Here is an 18,167-nt window from a genome sequence, read left to right on the forward strand (position 1 = left end):
CTCTCCTCTCCTCTCCACTCCTCCTCTCCTCTCCTCTCCTCTCCTCTCCTCTCCTCTCCTCTCCTCCCCTCTCGCTCTCCTCCTCTCCTCTCCTCTCTCTCCTCTCCTCTCCTCTCCTCTCCTCCCTCTCCTCTCCTCCTCCCCTCTTATCTATATCAGTTGTCATTCAATATTTTCCATGTTATTTTTATCATCTAATAATTTATGTAGTTTTCCATTTTACTGCTTCTCTTGAGTCATGTAACAAAAACCCCAACTCCAGTGAAGCTGAGACATTGTGTAAAATATAAATAAAAACAGAATACAATTATTTGCTAATCCTTTTCTCCTTATATTTAATCGACTACACTGCAAAGACAACATATTTAAATTCCAAACTGATAAATCTTATTGTTATTCCTACTCTGTTCATTGTGTCTTTGTTTTTAACAGATTGCTTTTTTTATCTTATTTGTATCAGACATGTGGGTAATTCGATTTTCGCATACCTGACATGTTTTGATGATTAACCTCCGTCCGGACACGTGAGAAATGAAAAATCACTCACCCCTTGTCTGATTCAAATGAGATAAATAACAAACCTTGTTGAGGTTTTTGGCAAATTTTCACAGATTTTGAGTTTGATGCCTGAAATGTTTCAGAAAACCTGATACAGAGGCATATTTACCACTGTGTTATATCACCTTTGCTTTTAAGACACAATTGTTATGGTGCTTTTCATTGTCCTGGTACACCTGTGTATCATCACAAAGGTCAATTTTAATATATATATTCTATATTCTGTTGTCTTCATGTCATATTATATCCACTCCACTTATATCCAGCTTCCAGGGCTGTGTTTCAGCTTGCTTGTGTTGTCGCAGTCTTTAAAATCTGCCTGTGGCCTTCTGAATCACAGAGCCGGCTCCTGTGTGCTGTAAGTTGGACGGACACGTTCAGTTGTGATAGCCAATCAGATCTCAAGGCTGCAGCCCCACGGCCAGCTCCAAGGTCTGTCTAACATGACATGTGCTCGAAACGCATCCAGTGGTCGGATAAGCATAGGAGAACCTGAATCTGGTATCAGAACAAAACCCAAATATCTGTTAGCTATGAAACATCTTTCACTCGATCTTATAAACCTGGCGGAAGGAGAAGAGATAGATTTGGTTGAATGTTATTTCCAAATAAACAGGTGGAGTGAAGGAGGTGAGTCCACGTTGGTGAGGTTTTTGTCGTTTTATCTTGTTGCCATTTGACGTCAGTCGCAGCTACGCCAAAATTTTCAATTGTTTTGCTGTTTCTTATTCTCGAAAGCAAATTTTCTTTTTATTTTAATTTTAAATGAATAGTTTGTTTCGAAAAGTCTACAATGCACAATTTAACAGACGATCTTGTTTAGGCTCACACAGTATTTTTGGTCGATTTATTTAAACTTTTTTATTCAAACTCTTTTATTTACATCCTCCCCTGTCTTGCAGGTCAGTGATGGTGTCAATAACACATTTTCTTGTCTTTTGTGCTTCTCTCTCCCTCCCTCTGCTTCTCTCTGTTGCCATCTGCAAGTACAGTATCACCGTCACTAGTCATGAACTGACCTGCCGACCGGCCCCACTGACCCGCTCGGCTCTAGCTTGAGTCCCATGTGTAAATAATGTACGAGCATGAATGATGTATGTCATTCTCTCCTCTATGTTTCCCCCTACTCCATCGGAAGGAGGGTCCTACTGTTTGTGTGGTGTGTGTGTGTTTTAAAAAATGTAACAAGTTTAGAGAGGAGAGGAGGAAGGAGAAGAGGAATAGGAGAGGAGAGGATAGAGGATAGGAGGAGAAGAGGAAAAGATAGCAAAGCATAGATCATAGAAAATACATACAGAAATACACTATATTAAGTAAAGCAAGCTGCCGGTAGAGTCAAGTTGAGTCAAGTTGATGATGACAGTAGTTATGATCCATTATTTATGATAGACAAAAGATGATGCATCACATTGATGAGTCATCAACACAGTGGAAAAATGTCAAGGTGTATTAAAAATATGGTAACCAAAGCAAAGGCCACTCAGAAAATGTTGAGGCAACAGACAGGTAACAAGGACCATGGTCATGACCCGGATGTTTAGTGTCCCTAGTTGGAGCATTATCAGTCTCTATAGCGCCCCTAGTGGTTGTAACAATGGGTCCGTGGCACAAAGCAACCACTTCTGGGTGTTGCTGCTGCCTTATTTGAGATCTGTCCAATAGAATGGAGGAATCACTGAGGTTGAATAGCCTGGGTCAGGTAGTTAGACATTGTTAACCTCATTAAGGACATAATTCCAAGGAAGTCTGGACAGTAGCTCATGGAAATACAATATTCCACTGAATATTGTCTTATCAGCGATATTCTATTCAATGATGTTCATTCATGTTGCCCGTATTACGTTTTATGACACCTTAAATGTGGTTATTTATTACTTGTTCGTTTTTAACTGGGGGTGGCACATGTACTAGTTCTGAGTGGGGTGAGTTGTGGCCCATGGCCTGTGGGCCATGATATTCCTGATCCAGATCCAGTTTGCCTTCTGCCAAGGCTGGCCACCGCATCCTGAACCGTCGGCAAATTTAAAAGTTAACCTTCACACAACACAACTGTCCAACACAACTGTTTAATTCCAAATCAATTCAAATATTGGAGATGTTTTTTTTTTCTCCATTGGACGCTTTAGAAATACAATATAGGTTCAGTAATCACCAGGAGACACCCAGGTAAAGTGCTAAATATTCAGTACAAACATTTGATTTAACCCCCCCTCCCTCTCCTCTCCTCTCCTCTCCTCTCCTCTCCTCTCCTCTCCATCCCCTCCTCTTCTCTCTCCTCTCCCCTCCTCCTTCTCCTCCTCTCCTCTCCTCTCCTCTCCCTCCTCTCTTCTCCTACTCTCCTCTCCTCTCCACTCCTCCTCTCCTCTCCTCTCCTCTCCTCTCCTCTCCTCTCCTCTCCTCCCCTCTCGCTCTCCTCCTCTCCTCTCCTCTCTCTCCTCTCCTCTCCTCTCCTCTCCTCCCCTCTCCTCTCCTCCTCCCCTCTTATCTATATCAGTTGTCATTCAATATTTTCCATGTTATTTTTATCATCTAATAATTTATGTAGTTTTCCATTTTACTGCTTCTCTTGAGTCATGTAACAAAAACCCCAACTCCAGTGAAGCTGAGACATTGTGTAAAATATAAATAAAAACAGAATACAATTATTTGCTAATCCTTTTCTCCTTATATTTAATCGACTACACTGCAAAGACAACATATTTAAATTCCAAACTGATAAATCTTATTGTTATTCCTACTCTGTTCATTGTGTCTTTGTTTTTAACAGATTGCTTTTTTTATCTTATTTGTATCAGACATGTGGGTAATTCGATTTTCGCATACCTGACATGTTTTGATGATTAACCTCCGTCCGGACACGTGAGAAATGAAAAATCACTCACCCCTTGTCTGATTCAAATGAGATAAATAACAAACCTTGTTGAGGTTTTTGGCAAATTTTCACAGATTTTGAGTTTGATGCCTGAAATGTTTCAGAAAACCTGATACAGAGGCATATTTACCACTGTGTTATATCACCTTTGCTTTTAAGACACAATTGTTATGGTGCTTTTCATTGTCCTGGTACACCTGTGTATCATCACAAAGGTCAATTTTAATATATATATTCTATATTCTGTTGTCTTCATGTCATATTATATCCACTCCACTTATATCCAGCTTCCAGGGCTGTGTTTCAGCTTGCTTGTGTTGTCGCAGTCTTTAAAATCTGCCTGTGGCCTTCTGAATCACAGAGCCGGCTCCTGTGTGCTGTAAGTTGGACGGACACGTTCAGTTGTGATAGCCAATCAGATCTCAAGGCTGCAGCCCCACGGCCAGCTCCAAGGTCTGTCTAACATGACATGTGCTCGAAACGCATCCAGTGGTCGGATAAGCATAGGAGAACCTGAATCTGGTATCAGAACAAAACCCAAATATCTGTTAGCTATGAAACATCTTTCACTCGATCTTATAAACCTGGCGGAAGGAGAAGAGATAGATTTGGTTGAATGTTATTTCCAAATAAACAGGTGGAGTGAAGGAGGTGAGTCCACGTTGGTGAGGTTTTTGTCGTTTTATCTTGTTGCCATTTGACGTCAGTCGCAGCTACGCCAAAATTTTCAATTGTTTTGCTGTTTCTTATTCTCGAAAGCAAATTTTCTTTTTATTTTAATTTTAAATGAATAGTTTGTTTCGAAAAGTCTACAATGCACAATTTAACAGACGATCTTGTTTAGGCTCACACAGTATTTTTGGTGGATTTATTTAAACTTTTTTATTCAAACTCTTTTATTTACATCCTCCCCTGTCTTGCAGGTCAGTGATGGTGTCAATAACACATTTTCTTGTCTTTTGTGCTTCTCTCTCCCTCCCTCTGCTTCTCTCTGTTGCCATCTGCAAGTACAGTATCACCGTCACTAGTCATGAACTGACCGGCCCCACTGACCCGCTCGGCTCTAGCTTGAGTCCCATGTGTAAATAATGTACGAGCATGAATGATGTATGTCCATTCTCTCCTCTATGTTCACCCCCTACTCCATCGGAAGGAGGGTCCTACTGTTGTGTGTGTGTGTTTTAAAAAATGTAACAAGTTTATAGAGGAGAGAGAGGAAGGGAGAGGAGAGAGAGGAGAGGAGGAGAGGAGAGGAGAGGAGAGGAGAGGAGAGGAGAGGATAAGCATAGATCATAGAAAATACATACAGAAATACACTATATTAAGTAAAGCAAGCTGCCGGTAGAGTCAAGTTGAGTCAAGTTGATGATGACAGTAGTTATGATCCATTATTTATGATAGACAAAAGATGATGCATCACATTGATGAGTCATCAACACAGTGGAAAAATGTCAAGGTGTATTAAAAATATGGTAACCAAAGCAAAGGCCACTCAGAAAATGTTGAGGCAACAGACAGGTAACAAGGACCATGGTCATGTTGCCCGTATTACGTTTTATGACACCTTAAATGTGGTTATTTATTACTTGTTCGTTTTTAACTGGGGGTGGCACATGTACTAGTTCTGAGTGGGGTGAGTTGTGGCCCATGGCCTGTGGGCCATGATATTCCTGATCCAGATCCAGTTTGCCTTCTGCCAAGGCTGGGCACCGCATCCTGAACCGTCGGCAAATTTAAAAGTTAACCTTCACACAACACAACTGTCCAACACAACTGTTTAATTCCAAATCAATTCAAATATTGGAGATGTTTTTTTTTTTTTCTCCATTGGACGCTTTAGAAATACAATATAGGTTCAGTAATCACCAGGAGACACCCAGGTAAAGTGCTAAATATTCAGTACAAACATTTGATTTGACATTATTTATTATGTACATAAATCACTGGCATTTACAGTGAGGCGCTGATTGGGCACTTTATTATTATTCATTTACTTTTCCTTCCATAAAAATCCAATTAAACATAACGTACATAAAATACAAATAACAATGACATAAACTCTCACTACTGACCAGAGCAAGGTTATACATTCAACATAGAAAATTATTTTCGGCACATCTGAGAAAGTCCAGCAAATAAAGATTTGAATGGAATTATTTCTAATGCTCCTCGTTTAATAAAGTGTCTGTGTGATGGTAACAAACAGCCAGCCACCAAACACAAAAACAGATGGAGACGTGCGCCAGATCTGTGCAGCTGCAAGTTGAAACCGTGTCCACAAAAACTATACCAAGTGATCCGAGATGCGCGACACATTGTCCATGTTGATGACTTGGGTGGACATGGATTTTCGACTGTCGGTGCTCGTCCTCATCCTCACCGTCTGACTTTGTTCTTTGCGCTGACAACAAGAGAAGGCTGCTTTGAACTCCTCGCGGAATTTCCCTGGAAGTAAACAGAAATCAAGAAATCCTTTCAACAACAATGGCTTCGGATTCATTCGCAGTGTTTCCAGGAAAAGAAATCACTGATTACTAACTCACCGCTGAGGAAATTGTAGATGATGGGGTTAGCTGCACTGTTAGCATATATTAGCCAGTGGGAGAAAGTGAACCAGGCGTACACGGTCTCTCTGTCATTTCCGTGCTTGAAACTCCCAAACACTCTGCAAATGAAAAAAAAACAAGAAATAAATGCTTTAAAATTAGCTGAAAAATTAACTACACCCTGACCCCTAAACCTGTACCCTTACCCCAAACCCTGACCCCAAACCCTAAACCAACCCTAACTCTAACCTAACCCCCATGTTAACCCTAACACACAGCCCTTAACCAACCCTAAGCCCTAAACTCTAATCTAACCCTAGCATAACCCTAAGCACCCTAACCCCTTAACTCTAACGCTACACCCTGACCCTAGAATCTCCCCACCATCCACCAGTTTAACTCTCCCCTTTCATTGACTATTCTTAGCTGTACCTTTAGCTCTTACCTTTTCATGAGGTTGAGGATGCTGATGGGAAGATAACACAGTGCAAACACAAAGAGCACCACCATCAGCATGCGTGCCGTCTTCCGCCGGGCTCTGATCTGTTTGATCTCGGCGCAAACTGTGCTGGTTCTAACCCTCACGGGTTCTCCTGGAGATGGACTTGAAGCTGAGCACTGCATGGACCTCCACTTCCTTTGCATCACTGATGTGTTTCCAGGTATCTATAGGGTAAGATTTATACATCCTTTAGACTGTAAATTGCAGACTTGCAGGAGCAGAATAAAACAAAAAAACAAGATCCATCAAGATTACAGACCTGCTGAAACCACAGCTTGTGACATATCTGAATATAAGCCAGGACCATGAGGCACAATGGTGCAAAGTAGGTGACAATGAAGAAGCAGGTGTGATACACCTTTGGGTAGATTTCAGCTGCGGAAAGAAGACAATGAATCATCACATTTTGAATTAATGTTGTCTGGATGGCTGTGAAAGCCTATTAAAATGATTCTTTTGTTGCTTCTGAGTCCCCTTTAATGGATCTTAAAGTATATTTTGTGAAAAATAAGAAGCATCCTTACTGAAACGGTTGGCTAAAAATGGAATTGTTTGGATTTCACCAGATTTAGATTAAAAAAACAATGAAGTTTGTAGTCTGGGTGGCTGATGGAAATGAGTGATTCAATTCCTTTATCTTTTCTGTTCTCGTGGCCTTTTAAAAAAATCAATATGGGAGAAGTTTTTTGTTAGGGATTTTATGCACATAAAAATGGGGGGATGAGTTGCCACAGGTTACAGTGCACTTCTCCAAGTGAGATGTGAGTGGTGCACATCAATCCAACATGAAACAAAATACAGAGACACAATTCAAGTGTAATAAACTGAAGGCCACTTAGATTCTCTACAACTCCTTCCTTTCAGAGGATGGTTCATTTATTGTGACAGCATTGTGATTTGACAACTAAAAATGGAACACCGAAGCTTGAATTCCTGTGCAGTTTAGGCTGCGTACATGCCAGCAAAGAATAAAATAAACCAACTCATCAATATTTTTGGTGGCTTGAGGCAGACCTTTGAAAACTAACCTCCCCAGTGTTCATCACACACTGTAAACAAGCTGGTCTTGTTGGTTAGCTCAGGCAGCAGGCTGCTGCTCTCCATCACTACAGCTTGAGGGATCATGATGACACAAGATACAACCCAGATTATAACGATACTCTTGCGGGCCCGCTTGGCTGTGCTCTTGAACATCAGAGGGTGGCAGATTGCATACCAGCGGTCTTGGGCGATGCAGCTCAGCGTTAGCACCGAAACGGAAACAGAGATGGTCTGGAGCAGAAGGTAAACAGAAACACCAATATGAGACATCACTGGCGGACAACTACCGGTAGTTCTGGGACTTATATCCTCTACAGTACGTCTGTTAGAATCCTGATCCTAGAGCCTGAGCCTTATGAGCCTCTCCTATAAAGCCTTGATGCTAAACTGTCGATAGTGTTTTGCATTGAAAAGTATAGAATGGAATAAACAGAATCCTGCCTTGACTGGTATAATTCAAGCGTGGTGTTGAATCAACATAATAATGAGTGATTCCATCGGCTCACTGCTTCTCATTTTCAACTTCCAGCAGAGAGATGATGCTGGAAAATAATACTGCAGAAAATTAAACACAAATACTAATTTTGTTCTACCGCACCACATATTCACACATCGTCATAACACGTTCGTTCTGCACTCATGCCCAATAATGAACAGAATTAAATGTTGATAGTCGCGAAAATGAATTTCAAAACCTTGCTGATACAGAACAAATGAGAATGATGGAAGCTTTCGTAATCAAGAGACAAAGTTCTTTGTTCTAATCGATAAGATGACTTTTTATACAGACTTTAAGTTTTGATTTCTTGACCACCACTGGTAATATCCTTCTGACTGCAATAATCTACCACTTGAAATGTGAGCCATCATTTCCAGGAGCTGATCTCTGTAACCAATAGCAACATGAGCCCAGTTTATCCATCAGCCAATCATCTTTTAGCAGCTCTTTTTAAATTTTAAAATGTTTTTAATGACTGTAAAGTACATTAACCCATATCCCGTCAGTCCTGGCAGTTTAATCAACCTCATGTGTCTCATCGCCTGGTTTCATGACCAGCAACATCAACATGTGACCTCCATATGGGATTTATCGTAAAGCTGCGGGAACGGCTGAATTTTGATGATGAAATATTCCCACAGCTTCATATTTATTGGGGAGCTCACCATCTGTTATAGATTTTTTTCAAAGCCCCATCATCACAGATTTAACACCACACTGTGGTGAAGGTCTTCTCTGTTTCGACCCAAACTAAATGAGAAAGGTCCTGAAGAGCGCTGCATAGATGTATAAGCACTTTACATTTTGGTCCATTTTTCTCACCTATTTCTAAACTGCTGGACATTTCTCTCTCATGTTTAAACCTAAAAACGTCTCTTAATAACAGTAATACCAAGCTTATGATTGCAAAGGACCATATTCATCTGTATGTATTTGAAGTAGGATTAGAGATTCATTGTGCAGAACCTGTGCAGGGAACTTCTCAGTGATTCTTGATATCAGGATGACGTGCAGCACGATTGAGGCATGTTATGGATAGTGAAGGAGGACGGGACTGAAGAGAGCAACAGCTTAAAGCACCATAGTGACAGACGGTGTCTGACATAATAAATGAGGAAGCATGGAGGAGTCAATCTACAGCAGATCAGGTCAAGGTTTTCTGTGGCAAAATGATGTCCTACCTGTAAATATGGCACAATTTTGCAAAGCGTGTTCCCGAAGAACCAAGTCTCTGTGATGTCCACCACCAGACTGGCAGGCAGGCAGATGATGGTGACCAGCACGTCAGCGAAGGAGAGATTCACTATGAAATAATTGGTCACGGTGCGCATGTGGCGGTTCTTCCACACTGCAAAACAAACTAAACACGAGGGAGAAAATCAAAATTCTGCCCCACAATAATAATAATGATAATAATAATCACTGAATTGCATTCATGCAGGATTAATAACCGCCGAGCTCAACAGGTTTCTATGCTGCTTCAACAGAATGAACAGGAATTAGAATGGAGGATCAAAATGTGAAAGAGGAACCCAAGTGACATAAAACTTTACACTCTATGACAGAATATGAATTGTAAAAGCATTGCCTAGTTCATATGTGTCAGACTCAAGGCTTGTGGGCCATATCCGGCCCATAATGACAATATATACGGCCCGCGAGATCCTTTTACATTGATCTATTATTATTGTTGTTAATGGCGATATGAAGCCCTGATAATACACAAACTACAGATCCCATAATGCAGCGCAACAGCTGCCTTGCCTGATGATAGTTTACACCTGGGAAGATTCCCGCGTTATTCAAGTCAAGCCTATGTTAATGTTTGCAAAGCTATTGTAAAATCAACCCTTGCCCTTAACAACGGCGAAAAGAAAAGTGGATTCTGAAAACAGAAGGAGGAGGCTGAGTTTATTGACATTGCTGGGATGTCTTGTTTGTGGAGCTAATGTGGCTGAAATTAAGAAATTTAAACTAAGAAGGCACATCGAGACGAATCATCAAGACAAGCTGAAAAACCTGAATGCAGAGCAGAAGCTACAGAAAGTAGAAGAGTTAAAGGAGAATCTGACATCTCACCAGATGTTTTTCACCAGAGCGAAAACACAGAGTGAAGAGAAGTGGCAGAATCAGGTTAAAGAACTGTATGCTGAAGGTTCGGGAGGCGACATTTTATTTAGATTTATTTATTTATATTTCCAGGGTTTTTGGGCCATGCTCATATTTTGAATTTGTATGATTTTGACGGGAACATGTTTGTGGACAACGGAAATATATTTAGATATTTAAAGTTTACATTTATTTTTATAAAAAAAAAGCCTAAGAGCAAAGAAATCTGAATGTTTTTAATTGTTATTTTTACCTTTGTGGTAACGCAGCATTTTTATTTTATATTTTATTTTTTGCAGCGTGTTCATAGTTGTAACTTCGGACAATTACAGAATTAGATTTATTCTCTTCTTTGTTTATTTTTAAGAGCAGAAGGTGAAAGCGATGGGAGTTATTATGTCACAGAAATGAAAAGCGTTATCGTGTGACAGTTGAGCATTTATGTCCCCTCTTAGCCGGCGAGATACCGAGCACATATCTGTTCGACCAATCAGGTGCCGGGAAATAAATCCGTCATCCAAGAGGACGCGATGGAAACAGTCTGCCTTACGGAGTTAAGACAGTTCTGAAGACAAAAGAAGCTGGGGAGCGTCTGCTGCCGCTGAATAATTCATACCTGCATGCGGCATCTGCAACCTGCACCTCCACTTGTTAGCGGACTTGTTTTTCTTGATGAAAGAAACATTTTTGCTGGAGAGAATGAGATGCTGTGAAGTTGCGGTGAATATGGAGCCTGGGGAGTAGAGTCAGGCTTCCCCCCCCCCCCCCTTCAAATTGTGTTTTTAAATGCCCACAAAGCTGTTGTAGCATCACGGGGCCACGGAGGTGGCAGATCCCTTTATTAGAGAGCTCTTGTGTGTATTGAGTGCAAACATAATATGAGGTGGTCCTGAAGCTGCCCTGTTTTCAACATCAAACATCCTTTCAAATGACTTTAAAAGGAGGGAGAGGGGGCTGGGTTTGCAGCCTCCCCGAGTTGACATGTTGACAGTACAGAAGCAAAGTCGATCTATTATTGAGCAATGTTGACTGACTTGGACTCCACACCATCAGCAGCTAATTTACACCTAACACCAATCCCAAATTTCACTCCACTTACGATTCATTACAGCTGATCTTATTTTAACAGCCCTCTTTCAAAATTAAGACAAAGATTACGAAAAATGAACCATTAACCCTTCACTTTCTTTGCTGGTTTTAATTTCCTGTGTAATCACTTGCTTTAATTAATACCCATGTCCACTGTCACATTCTCCTACAAAAGAAATAATATAATCAGTAACTACTGTGTAGACATAAAAATATATAACATATGGATTGCTGTGATGTTATACACACACAATTAAAACAATTAGCAGCAAACACTCAGTTTTCTGCTTTTTGATCAGATGACGACAGGAAAATGCTACATTTTATATGGTTGATATTTGAAGAAAATGTGACATCATCTACATGACTCTGAGCTAAAATTAAAGAGGATCAAAGATGCACATGGGGCCGGTGGAGCCCGGGGAGGGTTCAAGGGTCCTGGCCCCACTGGTCTGCATTTGGAAGCGTGTCCTCGAGCACTTCACTCTTGATGAGCAAGTGGTGCCCTAAGAGGCCGCCATCATCAAGTACGCACATGCACGGACCCCCACTTCCACACACACGGGCACACACACGACACACAAGATGAGTAATTACTAGAAAGGTCAGACAGCTACAAGGGTGGACCTCAGCCTCAGAATCCATTGCTACTTGCTCAGCTTCTAAATCTGAATTGTGTTGAAGCGAGTCTGGCTTGTGTGACCTCTGCCCTCTCTAATTCCTTCATGTATTTTCATGTGCCTCTTCTCATGGGTGGGTTGGAAGGGAGATGCCGGAGCACGTGCTGTGGTGAAGCATCTCGCCCTCGACAGAAACAAACGTAAATGGAAACGATCAAATGTTGACATAGCTAGACAGCTCATAATCACTTTTCAAATCATCCATCTGTCGCTTTTCCATTAATGGTTTCACAGGGGGGAAGGCTGCAGCAAGAGGCACGATACACCCTGAGAAAGATGAACAAACGAGGGAGGCATAATTGGTAAATGCTTGGCGGCCACCCAGGGACACTGCCGCTTCTGCATTTACCGCACTCTCCTCTGCACGGCATCCTGTGACATGACTTCTGACCCACAGCTGACGCCGAACGTTGGCCAAGATCACATTCAGTAGCGTGAATCATGCTTCCTTTGGCTTTCCTCAGGGCTGTGTTATCGCCACGCTGAATGACTGCAGCTGGTGGTCCTCCTGTCTCTGCTGCCAGGTCCTTCACTGCAGCATGGATCAGTCCTCCAGAAGGTTGTGGATTCATGTGATGTCTCTTGTCTGCAGCTTAGTGTTAACTCGATGCCCTGCACCGACTACAGTACAAAGAGGAGACAGGCTACCATTGTATCGAAGGCGGGCCAGCTCCTACACCGGGTAAGGGCTTTTTTTTTTTCAAATTTGTAGAACTGGAATAGAGCAGCATCAGCAGTAATGAAGATTTCACATTAGTCTGTTGCGGTAAAGAAGCAGCTAAGATTAAGGCACAGCTGTCAATTCATTCTGACCCTCACCAATAGTCAGTAGCTCTAGGTATTGACCAAGCGAACAAGATCTCAGATATGGGCAGCCGCAATGAGTTTCCCCCAGAGGTTACGAAGCTCTTCATCCCTGAGAGGCTCAAAGCAGAACCGCTGCTCCTTTTGAATTTAAAGGAGGCAGATGAGGTGGCTGGGCCATCTGATTAGGATGCCTACTCGAGGCTCGTCCGACTGGAAGGAGACCAAGGGAAGACAGGACACACACACACACACACACACACACACACACACACACATGCCCCAAAAAAGAGGCAAAAAGTTTCATAAGTTTAGACAGTAAGTTCTGGGTGGCAGCCCCATATGTGTCGTGGTCAGAAGGTTTGCTGGGTCAGCCAGCAGGGTAAAGTGTGAGAGACGGCAGGAGGCAGGCCGTGTGAGGGCAACAACATCCTCCATCATGACTGGTCAGTGAGTGTCTCACTGATTTTAGCCTCTAGCCGCAGGATCGTTTCTGCTGGGAAAGATCAAAATAATAAAGTGTCCTGTTAACAATTATCAACCAGTAAAAGCAGGTTAATAAATGCACAGTGATCAGCCCAAGGGGAGAAATAAAGTTTATTGAAATTGAAAATGCAAATTTAAGGTTCAGTTTCCTGGGTGGATATTTGCACGTGTTCGATCCACACATGTTGTAAATAATAGAATAAATGAATAGTTGTGCCATGAAGATGGAGTGGCAGTGGTAGCCTCGTATCAACAGGCGGTTATTCATTTGCAATTTGTAGCAGGAAAAATACGCCACACTTCTCTTTCCAACTCCTTTAACTCCCCCTGCTTATTTGTGGTATACTCCTCCACCATTTCTTCCTTTAAGAGCACTTTTCCCCCCTGTTTCATAGACCTTGTACTTTGAGTGAGATATAAAAATAAGAGCCAATGTCAAGGAACAGGAGCATTTTAATTATTATCCAAAAGAATAATGGCTTTTTTGATATCCATGAAAAGGACACAAGGACACTTCTGATGAAAAGTGATTGAAATTGAGTGAAAGTTACCAGAGTTGCCTGGTTAAGCTGCAGCGTTGCACATAATGTATTTTACATCCCATCGCAATTCAATTTAAAAAATCTAATTAGGGCTAAGCAGCATCTGAGGGAAAGTGGAATTGAATGTTTATGTATAAGGTCTCGTGATGGGCAGTTCATCATTATATTATTAATATGTGGTCGGTGGAACCTCAAAGCTCCGCTCATTTTAAAATAAATAGATTAATATTTATCGGCCTCAGCAGAAATACCTGCAAGGAACTGTGCTCAGGTGGAGGCGCCATCGAGCAGGTGGTAAAGCAGACGGCAGAGTCTCCAACAAAGCTCAGGGACATGAAATGACAACCTAAAGGCAACATTGACAAGCCCGAGCCACGACAAAAGAAGGGAAATTAAATGAAGTCTTTTACTAATGAACTTTTTGTGAGCTGGAACATAATGGCACACCCTGGGCCCCAGACTGCTGGTGCTCTTCTGTGGCTACTAGGTACAACTATTAGGAACAATTACTTGAAAGTGGTCCTTCAACGAGCTACTGCTTATTGTGGTTATAATTAAGTAAATGTAATTTAGCAGCATCCGCTGGCAGATGGCCCATTAAAAGGAGTGCAATTACTTCTAGTGTGATTTGATTTTTGTATTTTATTTAATTACTGTTTTGGGGTGTTGAAATTCTTGACAAACAGTCAACAAAAAGATGATTTGGTGCATTTTTTTATTGATAGAGAGAAAAAATATCCTGTAGTGAATAAATGGACTTAAGTCTGGCATTTCTCAAGCAGCTTTACTGACAAGCACACGTTGAAAAGACTGGCTGGAACTATGAATAAAACATAGTTTTACTCTCTCATTCTGCTGTTTTCTCCTGTGGAAGGGCAAGGACAAAATTAATAGGCTTGCAGGATAATTTACGGTGAATGACAAGATGTCAGTTCCCCTCAGGGGCTCAAAAAAGATGACGAGTAACAAGAATTAAGAGATTAATGAGAAATCACTGAGGTGGTGAGATGTGGTGTGATTTTTTTTCTTTAGTTTTTTAGTACCAATTGCATTTTCAAAACCGTCTTCAGCAGGAAAGAGCTGATGACATGGCTGCTGTCAACTTTTAACTAGTTCAATCTTTTTTTTCCCTGTTTTTCCTGTTTCAGTTTAAGTGAAGTAGATTAAAATGCACAAATGTATTCATAAACTCTAAAGGAAAAGTTTAAATCCCAGTTTTGGAGTTTCTGAATTATTTTATTTTCCAGATTACACATGTTAAGGTTCAATAATCTGTGCTTCTGACAACATAGATTTTGCTTTTAAATCACAACACACAAATGGCAAAAACATCCCCCTGAAAACAAGTGTCTCCAAATAGCTGATGCTAATTATTAGTTACAGGATTGGGTGGAGCACAGTCAGAGTCGATGCTCATGTCACCAGGGGAGAGACAGGATTGCACCGTATTACCCTCTGACTTTGAGCTGACAGACCAGTATGGTTGAAATTACTTTAAAAGCCACAAATGCTCACCGCAGCGTTTGTCAGAATCCTTTTTAGTCTGTTTTTTTCTCTGTGAAATACACTGGCCTCTCCTGACCGCCATGAAACTGTGAAAAAGCAACAGGAAAACAACACAAAACAAACCCAACACGTCTCAAAAGGGCTCCCAAGCTGAGCAGCCATACTGCACCAACATCCACGTCCATCAATAAAGAGATATGGAAGACTACACTTGGGACAATTACAACACTCCTCTACAAGACTCCTGCATTATGATTCACTGAAGGGTCTTTTTTTGCCTCATATAAACTCTAAACTCAGTCAACAGCATCTGGATCCATAAACATTGACCACTGTATGTGGATGGGGAGGTGTACCCATGGGCAACAGGTATGTGTGTTTAAACTTAACTAATCAATCAAACAATCCGTTTGGTTGCAAATTAAATTGGAAACAATCATGATTTGTCCTCCAGGGTTCTTTTGACAGACATCTATTACATTGTAAATTTGATGTTATTTAAAAAATGTTATAGAGGAAAAAGATGTGGAGGAGAAAAATGGAGAAAAGCATGGTGAAGAACTAATTGAATAAGACAAAAATGGAACATAAACTAGAATTTTGTTGAATATTATTGTCAAGCTGTGCGCAACAGTCCTTTACCGCAGCGCTGCGCGCTCAGTGGAAAAGGCTGAAATGACTGTGACACATCTGCGGGCGTCATATTTTGATCAATGGCAGCACAAAACGCACGCTGAGAATATCAATCCGCACCCAAATTGGGTTTTTCCTATTGTTACGAGGCGACGGTTCACGGTCACGGATAAAAGTTGCTGAAACTCCACTGGCATCCCCAATTACGCGCAATGAAACTCACCCAGCGAGTTCCCGATGAGGGAAACGCAGAACACGATGATGTACGCCACGATGAGGACCCATTCGTACTGCTTGGGATGTAAGTACTCTCTCCAAATGTATCTGAGAAGTTCCTCGTCCTCGTCCGCGGCGGAGTGCAGATTTAACTCCGTGGTGTTGGAAACGTGCGCCGGCGACAAACACTCCTCACAATCCAAATTCCCAGTGACGCCAGACATCCTCTCCAAGTGCCTCTTCTTTTCCTGCCGTGCAGCGTGTATGTGCAGCGTGTTTGAGTAGATGTTCCAATAAAGACACAGCACTGAAGGAGTGATGAAGAAGCGCCTCGCACACCCGCTTCGTCAGTGTGACGCTGATTTCACCTCTGCCTCTCAGCGCCATGGAATAGACTATTGTGGTGCGCATGGATGTGCTTCATGAGTATTGTGTGTGTGCGCGCGCATATGTGCATGGGCTTGAAAGAGTAAATCAATAAAGCTGTGGTGCTGGATGAGGTTAAAGGTTACAAAAAGTTAGAGCCTTCATTCTCATCATCTTGGAGCTCCCCAAAGAAAATCGTTTTACTTATGAAAGCGTGGTCCGTGAAACCACTGTTTTCTGTATCAGTAATGAGTTTCTTCACCTTGGTCTTCATCTTCATTTATACTGAATTGATTTTTGTTGACACTATATTTATCTTGTCAATGCGCTAGTGTGGGGGGACCCAGCTGAAGATGTCTCATTAATCCTCTCAGTGTTGCTGAAATTGGTCAGATTATGAAAAGAAAGGTAAAACTGGCTAGTCCATATTTTATTTGATTAGACAAATTAATGTGGTGTAATTGATTCCCTGCACCTTGTGAGGTCAGTGCATTTATTTTCTTACACAGCATCCCAAACATCCCAATAGATCAATGCTGAACATAGGACGTTGTCCTGCATTGTCACGATCAGCCTGTCTTTCCCTTCACCTTCTTGGTAACTTTCTATTATCTCACCTGTCAGTCCAGGTCTCACACAGTCTCACTAAGTTGCTCCTGCATCCCACTCAGCTGTAACCAGCCACGGGATTCAGCTCACAGATCCACACGCTGCCATTGAAAGATTGTCCTCTACAGCATGTCCCTGACCCCGTCTCTGCTGCCTGAGTCCCATAAACTCCACCTGCCACCTCTCCTTTAGCATTTGCAATTCTTTGCTGGTTCTCTTTATTGATTAAAAAAACTGTTACCAACTAAGAAAGAAAGAAAAAAGAAGGAAAGAAAGAAAAAAGAAGGAAAGAAAGAAAAAGCAAAACACACCAATCACCTGCTTTCCACAATTAGCAAATTAACAAACAGCAAGTCAACACAGCACAGTCAACATTTTCAACATGGACGGTCCTTTGAAAAAGAAAAAAACTAAATGAATAAATAAAGATGGATGGATGGATGATGGATGGATGGATGGATGGATGGATGGATGGATGGATGGATGGATGGATGGATAGATAGATAGATAGATAGATAGATAGATAGATAGATAGATAGATAGATAGATAGATAGATAGATAGATAGATAGATAGATAGATAGATAGATAGATAGAACACTTGATGATAGTCTCAACTGTCATTTTACTACAAAAAAGAGTGATTTTTTTGTCTTCTGGCTTTACATACATTAGTAGAGTGTATTTAAGTTAAAAACATCATATTTATAATAGTTTTAACAGATGTGTGTTTAGGAAATAGATGAAAATCAGTTCATCCCACAGGTAAAGGTATGAAGGTCTGGCACTTTGAGCTTCAAGTCTTCATTTTAATGTCATCAGTGTGGCATTTAGAAGGAACTTGCCATATAACTTCTTTTAAGGGTCACCTTAGAGGAAAAAGACAGAATTTCTGCCATAGCAGGTTCTCCATGTTCTCTCTGCAGGTTCCCTCCAGTTTCCTTCCACAGTCCACAAACATTCACATTAAGTGATGGAGGCTCTAATGTGTGGGTGACTGGTGTGTGTTCTGGAATGGACCTGTGACCTGGCCAGGGTGTATTCCTTCCATCTCCCAGTGACTGCAGTGATAGGCCTTAAGAAACCATCATAACAAACACATCTGTGGGT

The 18,167-nt window shown here is 41.4% G+C and overlaps 1 protein-coding gene across 1 annotated transcript; it reads right to left on the minus strand.

The window, feature by feature from the left end:
* Window positions 1–5,193: 5,193 nt before the first annotated feature.
* On the minus strand, window positions 5,194–17,314 carry hcrtr2 (hypocretin (orexin) receptor 2). The gene is made up of 7 exons (XM_057047335.1): window positions 16,091–17,314; window positions 9,200–9,378; window positions 7,507–7,750; window positions 6,738–6,853; window positions 6,422–6,642; window positions 5,974–6,095; window positions 5,194–5,875 (listed from the first exon to the last, which is right to left on the minus strand). Exons 1-7 carry the CDS (start codon window positions 16,305–16,307, stop codon window positions 5,715–5,717), a joined length of 1,260 nt encoding a protein of 419 aa, XP_056903315.1. The 5' UTR covers window positions 16,308–17,314; the 3' UTR covers window positions 5,194–5,714.
* Window positions 17,315–18,167: the final 853 nt, after the last annotated feature.

Source organism: Takifugu flavidus, chromosome 11 (genome assembly GCF_003711565.1).
Source record: "Takifugu flavidus isolate HTHZ2018 chromosome 11, ASM371156v2, whole genome shotgun sequence".
Lineage (NCBI taxonomy): Eukaryota > Metazoa > Chordata > Actinopteri > Tetraodontiformes > Tetraodontidae > Takifugu > Takifugu flavidus.